General features: G+C 36.4%; 1 protein-coding gene, 1 non-coding gene and 1 pseudogene across 5 annotated transcripts in view; 1 reads left to right on the plus strand and 2 right to left on the minus strand.

Moving 5' to 3' along the window:
* Larp4 (La ribonucleoprotein 4) overlaps window positions 1–22,472 on the plus strand; it is a 69,229-nt gene that overhangs the window by 14,207 nt on the left and 32,550 nt on the right. For 3 of the 4 annotated variants that reach the window (XM_074083356.1, XM_074083359.1, XM_074083358.1), the window contains exons 2-7: window positions 8,922–9,066; window positions 10,121–10,276; window positions 12,599–12,674; window positions 15,111–15,247; window positions 17,366–17,469; window positions 21,659–21,769. In XM_074083356.1, the coding sequence (XP_073939457.1) occupies window positions 8,922–9,066; window positions 10,121–10,276; window positions 12,599–12,674; window positions 15,111–15,247; window positions 17,366–17,469; window positions 21,659–21,769 (729 nt within the window). The remainder of the gene's footprint in view (window positions 1–8,921; window positions 9,067–10,120; window positions 10,277–12,598; window positions 12,675–15,110; window positions 15,248–17,365; window positions 17,470–21,658; window positions 21,770–22,472) is intronic. The other variant, XM_074083357.1, reaches the window with a different exon arrangement.
* LOC109696743 (histone H3.3A-like) lies at window positions 177–716 on the minus strand (annotated as a pseudogene).
* LOC141410612 (small nucleolar RNA SNORA51) lies at window positions 1,495–1,623 on the minus strand. The gene has a single exon (XR_012435448.1). It is a non-coding gene; the product is annotated as a small nucleolar RNA SNORA51 (small nucleolar RNA).

Here is a 22,472-nt window from a genome sequence, read left to right on the forward strand (position 1 = left end):
AAAAACTGCCAATACCTGATTTCTGTCCCCTGTTTTTCCACTTACAGTCATATACTTAGGGACCTTTTGACCACATGGGAAAAAAAGATCTAACATTCAGAACTACTGACAACAGGAAGAAGAGGGAAAAAAAATTGTTTAAAGAATGAAATGTTTCCCACCCTGGTGGTTCTTAATTAAGCACACTGTCCACATATGCAGCATGCTAGCTGGATGTCTTTTGGCATAATTGTCAACATTTGGCATGGATAGCACACAGGTTGGTATCTTTAAAAAGGCCAACCAGATAGGTCTCACTTGTGTCCTGCAAAGCACCAATAGCTGCAACCTGGAAGCGCAGATCTGTTTTGAAGTCCTGAGCAGTTTCTCATACCAGATGCTGGAAGGGGAGTTTGTGAGTCAGAGTTTGGTGGACTTCTGATAGCGGATAGCATCTTATTTCACGATTTCACAGAGTGCCACAGTACCAGGACTGTAACCATGAGGTTTCTTCGCCCCTCCAGGAGAGGGTGTGCTCTTGCAAGCAGCTTTTGTAACTAGTTGTTTCCTGGGTGCTTTACCCACTGGTGAATTTGCAGGATGTCTGCTTAGTACCAGCCATGGTACAGAGAGCTCCTTACTTACCCCGCTTCTCTTTCAGCTGGAGCTCAGCGAGCAAGAGGTGAGGCAGCACTGGCATTGGAGAGCAGCAGCTAGGAACACCACCACCACCCCCCTTTCCCCCGCCCTTTTCTTATTTGTGATGGAGTTTTTTGAGATAGGTTCTCCTGGAACTATTTGCCTGGGCTGGCTTCAAACCAGCCTCCTGAGTAGCTAGGATTATAGGCATGAGCCTTTGGCACCCAGCTACACGTAAGGCTTTTGATAAACATTGACCACTCTACAGAAGTTACCTGAATTATACCAGTGAGCCAGATTCTTTCTTTTTACACTTGTCAAAATTATATTAATTCCACTTGTGAGGATAAACAGGAGGATCACCAGTTCCAGGCTAGCCTGGGCTAAGGAGCAACACAATGTCTCAATAAACAGAAAAAGCATTAAGTCTGGGTAGTTTAGTAGATAATTGTGATATACTGTTTTTCCTTTGTACATTGTTCCCATTTGGCAAATAGCCTATTAAATCATAATTCTATTATCAATAGATTGCCTTCGTAGCCTTCCAGTTCTTTTTTTTTTTTTTTTTTGTGGTAGTATTGGGAGTTGAATTCAGGGCCTTGTGCTTGTTAGGTAAGTGTTCTACCACTTGAGCCGTGCCCCCAGTCCTTTTGCTTTTAGTTTTTCAGATACCGACTTTTGCCCTGGTGGGCCTGCAAACCTCCTGACTCTGCCTCCCCAGTAGTTGGGATTACGGGTGTGTGCGCCATCATGCCCAGCCTCTTTTCTGCTTTTAATATGGTTATTTATTTATCCAGGCAGTGATTTTATGTGTTTGGTAACAAATGATAAAGCACTTAGTGATTTGTGACTTGATTCCCCCCCCCATCCCCCCACCCATGTCTCCCCATTTACAGTACAGACCAGGCACAGGGCCTGGGCTGAGGTATATATGGGGGAGGTTTACTTTGCCTCCTCTTTCTATACAGTCAGTGTAAGAACACAGCCTGTGATAAGCACCAGGCCATGACTTGGTTTTTAATCACTGAACCTTATGCTTTTGAATACTTTACATATTACAGTAGTTCTCTTATCCACTGGGGATACATTCTCAAATCCCTAGTAAATGCCTGAAAGTGCAGATTTTTTATTTAACATGTTTTTTCCCTCTTATGTTCACATAGCTAAGGTGAAGTGGTTTTTTTGGTTTTTGGGGGTTTTTTTTTTTTTTTGGTGGTACTGGCATTTGAACTTGGACCCTTACACTTGGTCCAAGGCCAGCCTCAGGGAAAAAGTATTCTACCACTTGATCCGCTCTACCAGCCCAAAGTCTAATTTATAAATGAAGCACAGTAAATGAATGATAATAAAACATGTTGTATACTATAATAAAAGTTTGGTGAATGTGGCCTCAAAATATCTTAGCAACCTCGACACATGACTTTTCTTTGCTAAAAGGAACTTTTCTCACTTAAAAAAACTTAGCAGCTCTGTTTAGCATTCCTGAATTGCCAGCATCTCCATTCTTGCACTTTTAAGTTATTATGAATAATAAGGGTATTTGAACACCAGCAGTGTAATACTGTGATGGTTGAGCTGATGATAGTTGATCAGTTAATTGAGCCAGCTGTTAAGTAACTAAGCAGTTGCATTTATGGTGTTGATTCATACACTGAGTGGCTTGGGATTTCATCACAATACTCAGGACTGTAAAATTTAAACTGTTTGAGTTGTTTATTTCTGACTTTTCCATTTCATATTTTCAGAATGTTGTTGACCATAGGTAGTTGAAATTGTGGAAATCGAAACTGGACTAATTGGGGGGGAGGCTACCAGATAGGCCTTTTTTTTCCCCCCCTAAAAATTACTATTATATAGCCAGGCCAGGTGTGGTGGTACACTTCTGTAATCCTATCTATTCAGGAGGCAGGAGGATGCTAGTTCAAGGTCAGCACCCCTCCTCCACTTTCAAAAACAAACCAAAAGTTGGGGGGTGTGGCTCAAGTGTAGAGCACTTGAGGGAGGAAAACCCTGGGCTCAGTTCCCAGTACCAAAACAAGAATAGCTTCAAAAACTTTTATAGCATTTCATATTAGAGATATGTTACTTTATTGTTTAACCATTCACTTTTAGATGGACCTTTATAGGATCATTGCTGAAATACACAGCCTTGTACATGTTGTCTTGTGTACATGAATGACTTTTAGATGTATCCTTTTAACCATGCCTTGAAAAATAAGCCCTGGGGTACTGCTTGTCTATATGCCATAGACCTTACACTTCCATTATCCTTAGCACCATTAGCAAAAAACATAAAATTTTTTGGGTAGCATACTGCTGGAAGGCATGTTTTTGTTTAATTATTTTGATTATTTACTGAAATAATATTCTATCAGCAAAAAGTAAATACTGCGGTATTTGAATTTTTATAAATTATATGACCATGTATTTTGTATGTTAAATATTTTTAATTTTTCTTTTTCCTTTTTTGGTGGCACTGGCTTTGAACTCAGGGCCTTGTTTTTTGTTTTGTTTTCAAGACAGTGTCTTGCTATGTATCCCAGCTGGCCTCAAACTTGATTTTCTTGTCTCAGCCTTCAGAGAGCTGAGACCAAATTTTTAATTAGTTGTGTACATTTGCAGATATGCCCAAATTATGAGTTAGCTTCTCCAGTGTATGTACTAGTCAAAAATCAAATTCCTGGGTTCTTTTGTATTTACATGTGAACCGGCCATGTGACCTAAGAGCCACTGGTGAGACACACCATCTCTTTGAAAAAGTGCACAGGTTAAGGACATTAAGGGTCTTACATAACTTCCATTTGTAGTCAGGAGTACAGCATAGAGATGGTCAGTTTTCCCCCCCCTTGGTACTAGGGCTATATCCTAGGGCCTGGAGCAGGAACGGCAAGCACTCTTGGCACTTGAGTCATGCCTCCAACCCCAAGAGATGGTCAGCATTAAATGGAGGTAATAGTTGGCAGATTGAGTTCCTGATGGCTACTATGGGGGTGCTACTAGTAGTAAAAGTTACAGTGGATTTAAAACTTTGCTTTAAGTGCTTAGTGGTGACAAAGATAGTGGTTTCCTTATCAGGCCACTTCTGCAACATGATTTTGGGTGTTGCTATCTTTGCATTTGTTTTTTTTAGCCCTTTTAGTGACATAGAGGTAATGATACTATTCTTTAATAAATTACCTTTCTGTTTAATTTATCCAGAATGTATTCAGTCTTTTATAAGTAGGAGCTTTACCACAACCTGCAGCTCCTCCTTCTTTTTGAATATTTATTTATTTATTGGTGGTATTGAGGTTTGAATTGGTGGCCTTGTGCTTGTCAGGCAAATGCTCTACCAGTTGAGCCATGCTCCTAGCGCTATCCGTAAGGAGTTGTGATAAAATAGGCATTATACTTTCAAAGATGAGGAAGCTGCCCCTGGTGCTGGTAGCTCAAGCCTGTAATTCTAGTTACCTGGGAGGCCGAAATTGGGAGGATTGTGGTTGGAGGTCAGCCTGGGCAAATAGCCATGAGACTGCATCTCCAAAATAACCAGAGCAAAATGGACAGGAGGTGTAGTGAGATAGAGTGAAGTTTTTTTTTTTTTTAATGTTATATTATAGTTGCTTCTTAATTGTTGGGGTTACTCTTTAACTTAGCTTTAAGACAATATATTGGAATGAGACCCTATCTCAACAAGCTGGGTGTGGTGGTTCATGTTTGTGATCCTACCTATGAGGGAGGTAAAGGTAGGGAGGACCTAGGCCAGAGGCTAGCTCCTGGCAGAAAGCAAGCGATCTATCTAAAAAATAAAGCGAAAAAAACCCCCCAAAAAGCTGGAGGCATGATTCAAATAGTAGAAAGTTTTTAAGTTCAGGGCTCTGAGTTCAGACCATAGTACTGCAAAAAACAAACAGTACATTGGTATTCTTTAAAGAAATACTACAAATTGAATGTTTTGGTATAGTTTGTATATGGTTTGTCCCCTAAAAGTTCATGTTCTAGAAGCATGATGTCTGTCCCCAGTGTGGGATTTTTGAAATGGTAGACTGTTTAAGAAGTGGGGCCTGATAGAAGGTAATTGATTAGGCCATGGAAGTTACACTCTGATGACCGAATTAATGCTGTCTTGAAGGAGTGGGTCAAGGTCTCCTATGACTGAATTAGTTCTTTCCAGAGCAGACTGTAAAGCCAAGGGCACCACAGGAGCTTGGTGACTTACTGCTGTAATTCCAGCTACTTGGGAGGCAGAGAAAGTAGGAACTCCATAGGCCAGCTCAGCCAAAGTTAGCAAGACCCTACCTCAAAAAAATCAAAACAAAAATGTTAGGGGGTGTGGCTCAAGTGGGCAGCTCTGGGTTCATTCCCAGTACAAAGTCTGAAATGCAAGAAAGGTGATCAAAGAAAATGATTAACATTGATGCAAATTTAAGTAAATATTGACTGGTATACAACTGTGTTTGTATACAAGCAGAAAAGGTACAAAAAACAATCTTTGATTTCAATGTATTAAACACTGTAACATTCATACTCTGGTTTGAAAATTTCAGTAGATACAAACTTTTAAGGTTTGTTTTTGTTTTCTTTCCCAGTGCTGGGGGATTGAACATAGGGCCTCCTGCATGCAAGGCAAGCACGCTGCCCACTGAGCTATATGTCCAGCCTCTAGATTCATTCTTTTTTTTGACTCAAATTTCAAGCAACATTTTATTTTTGATTTGTACTGGGATTTGCTTGCTTTACCACTTGAGCCACTCTTATCAGCTCCTCAAGCGACATTTTAATGTTAATGATTTACTAGGAAAAAATCTAGTTTGGTTATTGTAGCAGATCATGTTTCCTTCCAGCCCATATCTATATACTTACGTACTGTTTTGCAATTATAATAATCTGTGGATTGTAATAGTTGTGTAGGTCATTTTTGTTTTGTTTTTCTGGTGGTACAGAGTTTGAAGTTGGGACATTTTGCTGACTAGGCAGTTGCTTTACCACTTGAGCTGTGCTGCGAACCCAGATTGTGTGGTTAATGGAGTCAGGCTGCCTGTATTTGAATCTGACTTCAGTATTGGGAAACAAACCCCATGGCCTCAGGCATGCTAAGCACTTTCTCTTCCAGGGAACTATACCTCCAGCCTCCTCTTTGTCCTTAACTGGATGTATTATTTCTCTGTGCCTCTCACAGTCGGGTAATCTGTAAAAGGGAGATAACTAGAATTTTGTTTTAACATAGTATATAAAGCATTGGGTACCATGACTAGTCTGCAGAACTAATGTATTTGCTTTTTGGTGTCTGTGGAGTTTTCCATTCCATTATGTGAAAGCATTTTTTCCAGGTTGATACTTTCATCAACTGTAAAGCACAGTTTTGTACATTCTAACTTCTCTGGAAATTGGGATATATCCAATATTTCAATTTTTATGTAATAGTTTTTTTTTTTTCATTTTTCTTTTATTATTCATATGTGCATAAAAGGCTTGGTTCATTTCTCCCCCCTGCCCCCACCCCCTCCCTTACCACCCACTCCACCCCCTCCCGCTCCCCCCCTCAATATATGTAATAGTTTAATAGCATTTTTTTCTTTGTAATATACTAATATGCCTCCAGATTTTAGAAAATGTGATGTCTAGATAAATTTTTATGGTGATCAAATATTAACTTGATAATTTTCTTTGTTCCTCATCTGTTTGACTTGGTTTATTTCCATTTCTTGGATTTTATGAATAATGCTAATAAGAGGGAATATGAGTTCCACCATTTTATATAGTCTAGTAAAGGATGTTTGCCAAATTTTTGCCAGTCTGGGAATTATTTTAAGTGCTTTCCGGATGTAATAAGTATAAAGTGATATTTTATTTTCCCATTTGTGTGCATATATAAGTACGACATTCTTGATTTTTATTTTCCTAGCCTTTTTTTTTCTTTTTGTGATACTGGGGCTTGAACTCGGGGCCTTCACCTTGAGCCACTCCACCAGCCCTATTTTTGTGAAGGGTTTTTCGAGATAGGGTCTCACGAACTATTTAACTTAGTTGACTTCAAACTACGATCCTCCTGATCTCTGCGTCCTGAGTAGCTAGGATTACAGGTGTAAGCCACCAGCGTCTAGCCCTACTCTCATTTGTTTTTGTTGTTGTTTTTAATGTTATTCTGTTACTTTCTTATGATTTTTTAAAGCTAATTTTCTATGATATAATTTATATTTAACTTTGGCTTGGAGGTTTGTTTTGTTTTGTTTTAATATGCAGTACTGGAGTTTGAACTTGGTTTACACCTTGAGCCACTCCACCAGCCACTTTTTGTGAAGAGTGTTTTTTTGAAGTAGGGTTTCATGAACTATTTCCCGGGGCTGGCTTGGAACCGATCCTCCTCATCTCTGCTTCCTGAGTTTAGGATTATAGGAGTGAGCCGCCAGAGCCTGGCAGCATGGAGTTATTTTGATGGAATGCCTTAGTGTTTATGTATGTAGTATACTTTTTTGTGGGGGTGGTGATGGACTTGCTCAGCAGGTATTCTACCTACTCTTCCAGCCCTTTTTTTGTGTTGGGTATTTTTGAGATAGGGTCTTGTGAACTGTTTGTCTGAGCTGACTTTGAACGGTGATCCTCCTGATCTCTGCCTCCTGAGAATTAATTTTTAAAATAAGGATTCCTTACCTCAATTTACAATTGAGGTTCAGATGAATTAAGATTTCCCAGGCTTATACATGATCACAGGTTCATATTTGAACTGTTTTGAATTCAGGTATAATTCTAAATCTCAATTATTTTTTGTTTAAGTAGTATTTATTAAACTACCTCAAAATAACTATTTTGCATTACTAAAACTCCAGTCTACTCTGCATAGCAATCCTATGAGTTAGGGGTATTTTTTGTAAACATACGTTTCTTTTATTTTATATTTTTCACATAGAGCTCTTATTCATTAAATGAATATTATACTTCCATTGTATTTATTAAATTCAGAAGTTTGATATCTTATGAGAGTTTTGTATTCATGTCCTTTCTTGGTAGGGATATATCTGGAATTCTCAGAATTGAGAAAAGGATGGATTAAGTATATAAACTCATAGATTTTCTTCTATTAAATGTGCTTCAGGGAGGCCGAGCGCTAGTACCTCACACCTGTAATCCTAGGTACTCAGGAGGAGAGATCAGGACAACCCAGGTTCAAAGCCAGCCCTGGGCAAGATCCAACCATGAAAAAACCCTTCACAAAAAAAGGACTGGTGTGTGGCTCAAGTGTTAAAGAACCTGTCTAGCAAGTATAAGGCCCTGAGTTCAAATCCCTACTACTGCCAAAAAAAAAGAAGCTCATGGGCTAGAGGTGTGGCTCAAGCAGTAAAGTACCTGCATAGCAAATACAAAGCCCTAAGTTCAGACCCCACTCCCACAAAAAGAAAAAAAAAACCTCCAGTTGGGAGTTTAGTTAAGTGGTAGAGTGCTTGCCTAGCATATATAAAACCCTGGGTTCAAAAGAACACAAAAATGCTTGCAAGATCACTATTTTTGACTGGGGATAAAATTTCCAGTGGTTGAATCATTTAAGCCTTAGATAGGGGTCTGTAGCACAACTTAGATGGCAGTAAAAATGTTATATTCTGGGAAATTTCTATAGATAACTGAAAAAATTGCTTTAGATACACAATGTTTCAGATACATGAGTTTGGATAAAATTCATCATATTCAAGTAGGAGAGGATATAAATAGTATTTTATAGAGATAACACATTTTTATTGTATAGGTAGTCAGATTTGATCTAGACATTTCAAGTTTATTATTTTTTTAATATTTATTTTTATTCATTTATGCCTATGTGCATACGTTGTTTGGGCCACCTACCCCCGCCCCCAACACCCGTCCATTACTTTTAAAGCTTTGTATTTCCAAGTTGACCAGAAATTGTAATTTAGGCTGTGTATGGTGGTACACACCTGTAGTCCTGGGACTCAGGAGCTGGAGGTAGCAGGATTGCAAGTACGAGGCTACCCTGGGCTACATAGTGAGACCTTGCCCTTTTTTTTTTTTTTTTTTTTTTCCTTTTTTAAAGCTAATATTTGCATGACACTCGTTACTAAATTATTTCATATTTAATATATGTGTTGCTAAAGCAAGCACATTATTTCACATTTAACAGAAAAGTCCTGGATCTAAATTTGTAACTTAGAGACTGGTGGAATGGCTCAAATAGTAGATCATTAGCAAGTGTGAGATACTGAGTTCAAGCCCTAGTACCACCCGTCCCCCCCCAAAAAAAAAGAAAAACCTAAAAGCAAGCCCTGTAGTTTACATTTGTAATTTTAATCCACTTTTTACCTTTGATTATTTAGCAGGTAACATCTAAAGGGACTGGTTTAAATCCTAATGCCAAAGTATGGCAAGAAATTCCTTCTGGAAATCCTGATGCCCCTTCTTTAACTCATGGAACTGAAAGCTCTTGGCATGAAACGGCAGCGTCAGGGTCTCATCCTGAGGGTAAGTCCTAAATATTTCATTGGAAAATTACATTTGAGTTAAATGTGTGACCAAACCAGTTTATAGAACTTTGGGTACATCCTTTGATTATTTGATATCTTAGTCAGTTTTCTGTCACTGTGAGAAAATACCTAAGAAAATCCACTTTTTAAGGAGGAAAGATTTGATTCATGGTTGTAGATATTTCAGTTGATTGTGACTTGGCCCCATTGCCATTTGGTTAGGCAAAACATAATAGTGGGGGGCTTGTGGTATAGCAGATATGTTCACCTTATGGTAAACAGGAAGGAGAAAGAGAAGGACAAAATATAGTACTCAGGGGCTCACTCTTCAACTCTGTTCCACTTCCTAAGTTACCATCATTTCCAAATAGCCCATTGATTTATGAACCCATCAGTGGATTTATACATTGGTGAAGTACTTACTCATTCACTTCCCCCAAAATCCCACTTCGGAACATTGCTGCACTGGGGACCAAGTCTTCATCATTTCAGCTTCTGGAGGGATATTCCAGATCCAAACCAACATTTGATAAAATTTATAAATGTTTAATGTATAATTGGTATGTATTGGTCTTTATGCCCAATGAGAATGAATTGACATAAATTTCAAGTAGTATCTGTGTCTTTGGGTCCAGCATCTAACATAATTTGGTATTTATACATTAGTTTTGATTTACCATTATTGCTCTGTTTGCTCACTGTTTGACCTTGGGTTAATGACTTCCATGCTTGTTTACTCCATTTGCCAAACAGAAATCCTAGTAATTGCTTATAGCATAGGATTTTCTGAAAATTAAGGGAATAAAATATGTGGAGCACTCTGATACATAGATAATGCTATGTAAGTTTTAGTTATTATTCATCATTTTAGCTTATCCATGATGTTTAAAACTTACCTCCCGTGGGGAAATAACTCTTATTTAACCAGGTGGGCATTGCTCCAACTGGTATGATTACTTAAAATCTTGTTATTGAAGGCATAGTGCCCAGAGTTCCTGAAAATAGGATTTAAAGAGTTCCTGTTTACTTTGACTGCCTCTTCTTTAATACAGGTAATACAGAGCTTTCAGAAGATATGTGTAAGGAATATGAAGCAATGTATCCTCCATCTTGTGAAACCACAAGACATACTGCAGTCATTGAAGAATCAACTGATGGAATGATTTTAGGACCTGAAGATCTGAATTACCAAATATATGAAGTTTCTGGTAATCTTTGTAGCTTTATTGATGAATTGAGAATTCACTACCCTATGGTCTCCCCTTATCATTCTTACAAAACATATGGCATTGATCTATTTCCTCTTCTTTGAAAAGAAGCTTATGTTAAATGAACTGTTAGGTTATTATTAAAAAAGTACTTTTCCTAATATCCAGAAATAAAATTTATAATTTAAAAACAACCTGTATTTTATGAGGTCCTATTAAGTGTATTAGTTGGAATCATTGTAAGTTCTACCAGTTTTCCTGTCACTTTGGTTATTGTGGAATATATTTAAAAATAAAAGTTTTGTACAACAACAATAATAAAAATGAGGAAAAGATTTAAAAATAAAAATGTTCAATTGTAGAGATTAATTTTAAGGGGAAAAAAAAAACAAACCTATTAGGATTTGGGATGTGGCTTAATGTCCTGAGTTTGATCCTCAGTACCACACCAAAAAAACCCCACATGAGTTCCAAGCTGGGTGTGGTGACACACCTCTATAATCCCAGTATTCTGGTGGTAGAGGCTCTAAGATCTTGAGTTCCAGGCCAGCCAGGACTACATAGCACACACTCTTCAAAAGAAAACAAAGTGGGTGCCCATGACTCCTATAATCCTAACTACTTGAGGCTGAGATTGGGAGGATCGTAGCTCAGGGCTAGCCTGGGCAAATAGTTCTAGTTTGTGAGACCCCCCCATCTCCAAAATAGCCAGAGCCAAATGGACTAGAGTTATGACTCAAGCAGTAGAGTGCCTGCTTTACTAGTGTGAAGCCCTGAGTTCAAACCCCAGTGTCACCAAAAAACCCAAAACCAAAACAGTAACAAAAAAAAAACTTATGAGTTCCACTATATTTACCTTCTGAAATATTTTTCCACATTCATACAACCAGCATGGATTAGTGGTTACTTGATTTTAAATGGATAAAATTTAAAAGAAACTAAAAAGAACCATAGTTTTTTTGACTACCTGATCTAGTTTTTTTAAGATCTAAAGGGTCTTTTTGAAATATGGAGTAGGTATTGCTGTTTCTGCTTTTAAGCAGTTCCGTGACTCCCAAACATGGTGAAATGTTTGTTCTCAATTGCCTTATAAATGTTTAGACTACATTTCTATGTCTGTTGGCTTGTAAGGTAGTTTCTGAAGCAGGGAGGAGTTAGTATTCTCATGATAACCTAGGATGATAAGTTCTTCCAAGCTGTAGTTATATATAACTACTTACTACTTGAAAATAGACTTGTTTTAAAAGGATGTGTTAATCAGTTGATGTTTTAATGAATTTGCTATAAATGATATTTGAAGGTTAGGTGAAATAATGCATTTAGTTAGCATTTAGGTGGATGAGGTTTTGCATTAGCAGCATCGCATATACATAGAAATAGTACGAAAGGTTAACATTATTAATAAAGTTAGTATCTAATGTCACTTTCATTCTTGTGGGACAATTTAGTAGTAAAATGATAGATAAAATTTACTCAACCTCATACATCCTATTGTCTTTGTATTTAAAGAAAATTTAGTTTCTGTTATCATTAATGGCTCTTAAGAAGATGTGCTAACAGTGTGTAATATTTATGTAAGATTCTAAAAAGTGATGGTTTGGCATGTTTGTTTCCTAAAGAAAAGTTCACGTTTCTGGATTTAAGCAATAGAAATCATAGAAGGCTATTAGAAAGTTGAGGTGATTCACTGAATATTTGAATACTGTAAACATGCCTAGGAAGATACAGTAATCTAAAATTAAGTATTGAGCCAGCGTGGGTCCACAACAGGAAAAAAAAAAAAAACAAAAATCAAGGAATGGAGAGTTGAAATAGTGTGGTTAACATCAGATTTATTACCAGTAATTATATAAATATGTCTCACTTGGTTTAGCTAATTCCTATCTTCAAATTTAGATTGCTGTTGTTTTTGTTCTTTGAGTTTCCACCAAAGACATAGCTACTGCTTTAAGTGTTTAGGGCAGTGTTTTCAACATAGTAAGTGCTTTTTTTAAGATTATGGTCCTCTGTAAATTTCTTGATTAAAAAATAGTTTTGGTGATTAAACCCATTGCCTCATAGGCAAAACACTATACTGAACTCTGTCCTCAACCCAGTAAGATAATTCTTAAATTAATAGGAAATCTATCTGAAAAGGATGGGTTGAAAGAAATTAGACATTGAGCTATCTAAGTTTAAAAAAATGTGAACATGCAGTTTGGTGGTAAATTTTAATTTATGGGTACTTTGTGACTTAAGTACAACAATATGTAAGTTTCATTACCTATGATAATTTGATGTTAACTTTTCCCCTCTCTCTCTTTTTTTTTTTTCTGCCATTAGGAGAAAGCAGTTCAGCAATTTCTGCAGAAGACCTAAAAGAATGTCTGAGGAAACAATTAGAATTCTGTTTCTCACGGTACAAAATCATTTTTTAATATTGTTCCTTTTTTTTTTTTTTTTTTTTTTTTTGGTTAGATGTAAAATACCTATAGAATTGAGTAGAAGAATGGTAGTTACCATTTCCTTTTAGTGATGTATTTTGGTATCATTCCTTAGTATACCTTTTTGTGGGGGTGGGGGGGAGAGTACTGGGGCTTGAACTCTGAGCCTACACCTTGAACCACTCCACCAACCCTTTTTTGTGATGGGTTTTTTGAAATAGGGTCTCATGAACTATTTGCTTGGGCCAGCTTTGAATCACAACCCTCCTGATCTCTGCCTCCTGAGTAGCTAGGATTACATGCGTGAGCCACCTGCACCGGGCTCCTTTTTAGTTTTTGTAGTGGGAGCTGTTGGTCATGATGTACTACATTTTACTTTTGACTATGATATAGTTAACACCAGCCACGCAAGTGTCATTTGTATCCCAGTAAAATTGCTGGGTATTACTTTTGACTAGGCACTTGTTAGATGTTATATCTACTAATTTGATTTATTTCTGACATTGTGTATCTTCTTTAGATTTATAATCAGTTTTGACACACTGATTATAAAAATAGACCTGCTGAAAGTCAGGGGTAGGTAAAGCTACAGCTTCTTACTTGTGCAAAGATCATGTTTACAGATGACTGATTTCTAAGTTATTAGGCAATATCTTATTAATTTGACTGACATTAATATGTTCTTTTATGTTGGAATGTGAATTTATTTAAACTTTACTGGTATCTTATATCACTGCTCCCCTAACAAACAACAACAACATGTTGGTATTTGTAACCTAAAGAATGTCATTGCCAAATTTTAATGTAAAGGTCTTTGAGCTTAATCTTTGCCAGGCACAAGGATTTTGAAACATTATTGAACAACAAAGATTATCTTTTATGGAACCCATATTCTGGCCAGGGGACACAAAAGAATAAACATAATAAATAAGCAACTAAGGAATATGTTTGGTGATAATTGCTATGGAAATAAAAAGTAAATAGTACGGTGTAAGCAAAGTAAGAATCTAGAGTGTATGGTTGCACAGTGTGGAATTAGGGTCATTAAGCAAGCCTCTTTGGAAGATTTTAAACACAAATTTCTAGCTATTTTTCACTAGCCTGCTTTGAAGAATATTTTATATGAATAAAAAGACTAGAATTTGACCCAGGCATGGTAGGCATATGCCTGTAATTCTAGCACTAGGCAGGCTAATGCAGATGGATCAGGAATTCAAGACTAGCCTGGACTACATTTTAAGACCATGTCTTGGAAAAAAAAAAAAAAAAGACAAGCATTTGATTTACCTTAGTTTATTAAAAATATGTTACATTTGTCAGTCGCTGGTGGCTCACGCCTATAATCCTAGCTACTCAGAAGGCAGAGATGAGGAGGAGTGTGGCTCAAAGCCAGCCCAAGCAAATAGTTTTATGAGACCCTATCTCAACACAACCCATTTCAAAAAAGGCTGGAGTAGTGTCTCAAGATGTAGGTCCTGAGTTCAAGCCCCAGTACAGGAAAAAAAAAGTTACTTGTAACATAGAAGTGTTTATATCTTTTTTAAAAAGGTACTTTAATAAGGAATCTTTTATCTTAATTTTAAATATGTATTTTTAGCCGGGAGTTGGTGGCTCATGCCTGCAATCCTAGGTACTTGGGAGGCTGAGATCAGGAGGATCATGGTTTGAAGCCAGCACAGGCAAATAGTTTGTGAGAGCCCATCTCCAAAATAAGCAAAGCAAAAATGGACTGAAGGTGCACTCAAGTGGTAGAGCCCATTTTTGCAAGTGCAAAGCCCTAAGTTCAAACCCCAGTCCACCAAAAGGGAATATATATTTTTTTAAGTTACAAAAGTAAAACATACTTATAAAAAAATGCAAACATTTACAAATTTAAAAAATCTTCCATGATTCAACTCATGAGTAAACTACTATTTTCTTCATAGTCATACTCTTTTCTCTTTCTCTCTCTCTCTCTGAATAAAAACAAAAAAAAAAACCCCAGGCATTTATTTCTGGGTTACGTCTAAGATTAGTGTGTCACGTGGTCAGGTTCACAGATTGCTATCTTCTTGCTGTCCCCTCAGAGATCAGAAAGGGCCCATGTGCATATTTTAACATTGATGATCCAAATGTTTACAAGATGTAATTCTCTATAGTGTGGACTTTAATATTAAGCCACTTATCAATATAATATAAAAATTTCTCATCTAAAACTATTGGTCCCAGATATGTGTAGGGATTCAGAAACTTTGTGAAAGTGTTACTGATATATATTATGTTGGTATATTTTAAATTGAGCTTTTATAACTGAGTCTTCCATGGTTTATCATATTATTTCTAATAGCATAGTGTTAAAAGTGAATAAGGTACACTTTCTTAGCTGCCTTGTAAGAATTGCTTGTTATGTTGCTTCTGTTTATCCCTTTCAGAGAAAATTTGTCAAAAGACCTATATTTGATGTCGCAAATGGATAGTGATCAGTTTGTTCCAATTTGGACAGTTGCCAACATGGAAGAAATAAAAAAGTTGACCACAGATCCTGATCTTATTCTTGAAGTGTTGAGATGTATGTAAATAATACTTGTTAACTTATTTTGAAATTTAAAAAGTAAATATTCTTTTGACTTCTGATCATGCAGGGAATTGTTTCAATTGACCTTTTTCTATTTTATTCCACTAATTTAGTTTCCTGACTGGGGTGTGTGTGTGTACACATGTAGTTTCTGTATCAATTCTGTGCTTTGGTTCATCTTGATGTTCACATATCAAGTATAAGCAATTAAATCTTTTATGGGATATTGGAAAAAATATCACCCTTGCATCCCTTAAAAGAAATAGATTTCCAACTTGAGGGCTTTTTTGTTTGTTTTGAGACAGTCTCTGTGAAGCCTAGGCTGGCCTCCAACTCTTGATTCTCCCATCTCAACCTGCCAAGTACTGGGATTATAGGCATGTACCACAACACCCATACTATTTCAAGCTTTTGAACCTAAGTAAGGACATTTACATCACAGTCTAGTACATCTACCACATAACTACACACAATTGAAATGTTTCTCACATTAATGCTACATGTTTGCAATGAACTCTTTTCTTTTACTCTAAATTTGATTTCATGACCTAAGAGTTATGACTTGTAGTTTGACAAACACTCTAGAGTTTGGTAAAGAATTTCCCTTCCTTCCCTGCCCTCCTGTCCCCTTCTCTCCTCTCCCCTCCCCTCCCCTCCCTCATTTGCCTGGATCTCACTATCTCCCATGTTGGCCTCAAACTCAAGATCCTTCTGCCTTAGTCTCCAAAGTGCTGGAATTTATACCCATATGCCATCAAGCTCTGCAAGAATTTGTTTCATTCTTTTTTTGGTACTGGGGATTAAACTCCAGGGTTTCACACTTGTTAGGCAAGTGCTTTACCATTTAAACTTTGTTACCAGCAATCCCTCGCACCCCACCCCTTCAAGACAAGATTCTTACTACTTAGTTGAGGCTGGCCTCACAATGTATTCTAGACTGCCTGAACTCAAAATTGTCTTCCTCAGATTCCTAAATACTGGGATTACAGGCATGTTCCACTATGTCACACTAAAATTTTGATTCTCTTGATTTAGGCTCTAAGAATTTTTAGTGGTATTTGTGTTCTGTGTTAACATTTCTTGGTAGACTCGCTTAAGTGGATTTTATTAATTATTTGACTAAAGACAGTTTTCACTTGTATATGAAATATGTTCAAAATGTTTAAAGGTTAAATATAGTAAGTGTAATAATGGACTTATGTAGAAATGGAGTTTCTAATGGGCTCTCATCAATATCATTTTTTAAATATGTCCCAGTCTTGTCTACATAGGAAATTAGCAAACCGTCACCCTTAATGTCTTCTTTTTTTTTATTGTTTTCGGCAGAACTGGGGCTTGAACTCAGGGGCTACATCTTGAGACACTGCATCAGCCCTTTTTTGTGATGGTTTTTTTTGAGATAGGTTCTTATGAACTATTTGCCAGGGCTGGCTTTGAACTGTGATCCTCCTGATCTCTGCCTCCTGAGTAGCTAGAATTACAGGTGTGAGCCACTGGTGCCCAGCTTTTTCTTTTTTTATTATTATTCTTGCTTTTTTTTTTTTTCCTCTTTCTTTTTGGTATTGGGAATCTAACTCAGGGCCTCATGATTGCTAGGCAAACACTCAACCACTGAGGTACATCCCCAGTCCCCTTCTTAATGTGTTCAGAGAAATGTGGTATATTACCTCTCTGAAGGAACTAGAAGCAAATGTTTTGGCTGTGTGGTACTATCCTCAAAATCATCATCTAAATGATGGCTTGGCTCTTTGTAGTAGTAGTAAACATAATGGGTAAGGCGCTGGGATCAATCTCTTATACCACCCAAAAAAGAAAAAGTAAATGCATTATTCAAGTATAATCATGTGTTTTATGCTCTCCGAAGACTCTCTTCTACCTTGTCACAGTGCTGAGTCACAAAGTAGATACTCAGAATATTTGTTAAATGGGCAACATTTGATAATATTCCTTGCATAAAACTCAGGGTTTTTTTTTTTTAAATCCTAACAGTAATCTTTGCTAATTTATTCAGTTGAAAATTGAAATGAATAGCTTTTAAATGGCATTATTAATATTGTCTCTTGTCACTTTTACATGAGAGTTCTGTTTTTTTTTTTTTTTTTTAAATTTCAGCTTCTCCCATGGTACAAGTTGACGAGAAGGGGGAGAAGGTGAGACCAAGTCATAAGCGTTGTATTGTAATTCTCAGAGAGATTCCTGAAACAACACCAGTAGAGGTAAATCATTAATCATTCTTTTAAAGCTAAATATTCTTTTAACTGTTTAAATTGGAGGAGATAGGAAAGCAAAGTATATAAGTCAGTGCCTCTATCAATTACTGTCAATAGGGTGAATACTAATTTGTTTTGTTAATCCTGAAGTATTACAATTGTAAAGGGAAGAAAAGATGTAATTCTGTGGTTTTGAAAGGTAGGGTATATTTGCAGTGAATTCTGAATTTATTGGTTTGACTAAATGGCAATTAAAAATTAAAAATGGCTATTTTGGGAACTTCAGGATACATCTAGAACAATAGATGAAAACAAAAAGTTGAATACAGATTTATGAAGCAAGACTAATCCTCCTGGTTAGCAAAATACAAAGCAATACTGTGGCTACTTGGGAGGCAGAGATTAAGAGGGATGTGGTTGGAGGCCAGCCCAGGCAATTACTTCAAGAGATCCTGTCTCCAGAATAACCAGAGCAGATTGGACTAGAGGTGTCACTCAAGTGGTGGAGTGCCTGCTCTGCAAGCATAAAGCCCTGAGTTCAAACCCCAATCCCACCAAAAAAAAAAAAAAGAAAAACTTGACTGAAACAATTTAATCCAGAAATAGACCCATTTATATAACAATGTATATATAATGACATTTAATAATTGAGCTCTGCTAGATATTTTTGCTTTGTAGTTTTTTAAAGACAAGGGTTTTATTTTCTGTTTTACAGATGAGAAGTAGGAGCCTAAGGATGACTAAGTAACTTGCCCAAGGATAAATTAACTGTTAAATGACAGTCTCTTTTAAAAGGGGTGGGACAAAGGGATGGTTGTTTTGTTTTTAAAGACAAGGTCTGGCTGTGTAGCCCAGGTTTGCCTTCAACTCACAGTCCTATGTTTTCAGTCTTCCAAGTGCTGGAATTATAGCCATGAATGTACTGCCACATCCAGCTTGATTTATTAGCCATTTAGAAAAGAATTTTTAGCCTTGGCACTAGTGGCTCATGCCTGTAATCCTAGGTCAGGAGGCAGAGATCAGGAGGATTGTAGTTTGAAGCCTGTCTGGGTAAATAGTTTTGAGAGACCCTATCTCAAAAAAAAAAAAAAACCTTCACCAAAAAAGGGCTGGTGAAGTGGCTCAAGGTGCAGACCCTGAGTTCAAACCCAGTATCACCAAAAAAAAAACAAAACTTTTTTTTTTAACCTTAGTAATTAATCTTTTTTACCCAACTCATTTAGCATTAAACCTTTAGATTGAAGATTTCTTCTTAGATTTTCTTTTTTTTTTTTTTTTTTGTCAGTGCTGGGCCTCATGCTTGCTAGGCAGGCACTCTACCACTTGAGCCACTGCACCAACTGAAGATTTCCTAAGCTTAGAAGCAATGAGAAAAAAAAAAAAAATTGTCAAAAGATCTTTGATTTTTTTTTTTTTTTTAACTCTATGTTTAAAGTAACAGAAAAGGAAAATCAGAGTGGAAAGAACATTTGCAATATTAAGAAACAGTGAAGTAAGAAATGGTAGCATCTGCAATCTCAGCACTCAGGAGGCACTGGCAGGAAAATGGAAGTAGTTGGAGGACAGCTTGGGTTACATAGTAAGACCCTTTCTGGAAAAAAAAAAAAAAAGAAAAGAAAAAGGAAAGCAAAGAAACAAAAACTGTGTATGAGCCTGCACTCTAGAGCCAATACACCTGCGATTGAATTCTAGCTTTTACTAGCTAGCTCTAAAGTTAAGGATGTTAACCTTGTTTACCTCAGTTTTTGCATCTGCTAAATGGGATAATAGTAATGAGTAACTCATAGAGGTGTTGTAAGAATTGTGTGAGTAAATATATAAAGAGCTTGGGCCAGTACCTGAAGGATAAAATACACTGGCAAATTTTATGTTTATTTATATATTTATTCTGGTTAAGGCATTCATACACATAACAGTAAATCAATCAGTATGACAATAATCTATATTATAAAAAATAAAGGAAATATAGATTACTAAAATAGCCAGAAGATTAATTTAGATAAAAATCACTAAAGTGCATTTTTTCCCTTCTTTTTTTTTTAAACACTTTTATTAGTATATGATAGTTCACAGAGGGTTTTATTGGAACATTTCCATATATTTAAATATATACATATATTTATTCCTTCCATTAATGTCCCTTTTCTCTCATTCCCCTTTTTGAAATGACTTTGATTGTACCTCAACCATATTCTTCCTCCTTTACCTTCTTCATTTATCTCCCCCTCTCACTAGTACCCTTCCTATAACATGACCTGTATTACATATCTGTCCTTCCTTGTTCTAGTGTCTGTTCATTGTTCAGTGGGGTTTTGCCTTGATTTTTTACTTATAAACATATTGTACTTTAGTCCTTCAAACCCCCTATATTTTTCTCCCCTTATCCTTTTCCCCCTACCCTATATTGTTCAATAGTTATCCATTGAAGTGCGTATTAAAACGAGGGATTAAGGGGGTAAACTTTAAGGTTCCTGTCAGGATAAATTTTTTAGCATTTTTTTTAGCATATATTAGTTGTATAGAGGGTTTCCATATGTGCATACAGTATACCGTGGTTAGGTTCATTCTATCATCATTCTCTCTCATCCCCTTCCCTCCTGCTTAAAAGAATTTCAACAGGATTCAATATTGTTTTCTCATACAGGATTTTTTTCCCCCTACACTTGCAAAGCAAATAGTCTTAACACTTGAGCCACCCCTCCAATCCATTTTGCTTTGGTTATTTTGGAGATGGGCTCTCACGACATATTTCCCTGGGCTGGCCTAGATCTCAGTCCTTCCAATGTCAGCGTCCCATGTAGCTAGGATTACAGGAATAAGCCACTGGTGGCCCACTAGGATAAGTTTTTCATTATAGTAAATTCAGACTTCCTTTCTTATGCTTAGGAAAGTCAGTCTGAGAACATAACTTTCTACAAAATGATAAAGGTGGAAAATAGGGATTTTAGTAAGATTTAAGTAAATTCATTCATTATATGTTTTAATGGAAGTTGAAATATTCAGAATGTATTCATCTATTCATGGCTTTAGTTCCATAGATAGTCATACAGAAATGTTATTTTAGATTGGATGAGAATTTTCTTAACTGAATATGGTAATATTTTCCCAGTTTTTACAAAAGTTACTGAACTTAACTGTTTGCCCATTGATTTATCATAAATATTATTGGACCTAGTAACATCACATATATAAACCGTTTTTTTTTTTTAATTCAGTGTCTTAAAAATTTGATGGACTTAATTATACAGGTTACACTTTGTTTCCATACTAGTTTTCCAATCAACGAGGGAACAGTCTATTTAAAAATTGATATCTAATGTTCAGATGTTTGATAGTTTGACCCAGTCAGATTATTTTATATTTTGGAATTGCTGGTTGTTATTAAATTTTGTTTCATACTCGAATTGGTTGTAGACTAAGTGGATTCGGGTGGTAAAAATGGAGGTGATAAATCTTAAACCTCGCGTTGCTTTGAGGAGTAAATTGCAGTGCTTAATAGTACTTCAGCAGATGTTGTTTCCTTTCCTTTTGTAACTTCGTGAATATTCAGTGTTCACGTCTAGTTCTTTTCTTTCTGTTCTTTTTGTAAGTTTCTTTAGCCCATTAATTGTTTTTCCATACTGAGTTTTAGTGTAATTCGTTTTTTTCTGAATCCATATTTATTGGACTTCCTTTTTTTCCAGTTATATCAGTTATAGAAAAGATTTGTTTGCAGAGTTCATGTCTATGACTCTGATGTGAACAAAGCATCTGAATTAAGTGAGAATTCATGAATATTATTAAGGCCTACAAAATATTTATAATGGACTTTTTCTTTAAATAATGGCAGGTCAGGCAGAGAAAGGACCGGAGAGATTTTACTGTAAATGTAGCCCACTACTATATATTTCTGGTTTACTGATGCTATAATAAGATTTCATCCCTAAATCATATGAAGTTTTACACTGCAATTGTTCCTGTTTTTGTTTCATAATAATAAACAGCTAAGTAAAGTTGTAGGATCAAAAGAAATGAACAGGGCCAGGGGTGTGGCTCATGTGGTAGAGTGCCTGCCTAGTGAGTGTAAGGCCCTGAGTCCAAACTCCAGTACTGCAAAAAAAAAAAAAAGATGTGCTTACCCATACTATTAAACAAAAGTTCATTGTTGATACATTTTTCGAGTTTATTTTATTAACTGTAATTTTTTCTTTTTTAGGAAGTGAAATCTTTGTTTAAAAATGAAAACTGCCCCAAAGTTATAAGCTGTGAGTTTGCACACAATAGCAACTGGTATATCACTTTCCAATCAGATACAGATGCACAACAGGTGAGAAGAAAGTTTTTCTTCTGATACAAGTCCTGGTAGTAAGAGAATTTGTAGTATCTTTTAGTTAAGAAAATGGTCCAGGCATAGTGGTTCATATCTATAATCCCAGTTATTCAGGAGGCAGAGATTGGGAAGATCAGGGTACAAGGCCAGCCTGAGTAAAAGGTTAGCACGACCCCATCTCAACAACAAACAGGCAGTCTTAATACCAGCTACTCTTGAGGCATAAATAGGAACATTGTGGCCTGAGGCTGGCCCTGGACAAAAATGCAAGGCATGATCTGACAAATAACTAAAGTAAAAATGGACAGAAAGCATACTTAAGTAATAGAGTGCCTGCCTAGTAAGTATGGAGGCCCTGAGCTCAAATCTTCAGTACCACCAAAAATGAAAAAGTAGAAGAAAGAAAATAGGGTTAGGGTTATGACTCAGTGGTAGAGTGCTAGCCTAGCATGCTTAATGCCCTAGGTGTGCTGTATACCTGTAATCCCAGCACAAGGAGGCTGAAAGTAGGATTGTGAGTTCAAGGCTAGCTGAGGCTACAAAGCAAGACCATGTCTCAAAAAAAAAAAGAAAGAAAATGTTTACTCTTTTTATAAAGACTAATGAGCACCTTGTTCACTGTTTTGCTTTTGTTCAATTGGCTTATTTTTAACCATTTTCAATTTAAGAGTAGTTTATTTCCTGTTAATATAAAAATTAA

The sequence above is a fragment of the Castor canadensis genome, chromosome 8 (genome assembly GCF_047511655.1).
Source record: "Castor canadensis chromosome 8, mCasCan1.hap1v2, whole genome shotgun sequence".
NCBI lineage: Eukaryota > Metazoa > Chordata > Mammalia > Rodentia > Castoridae > Castor > Castor canadensis.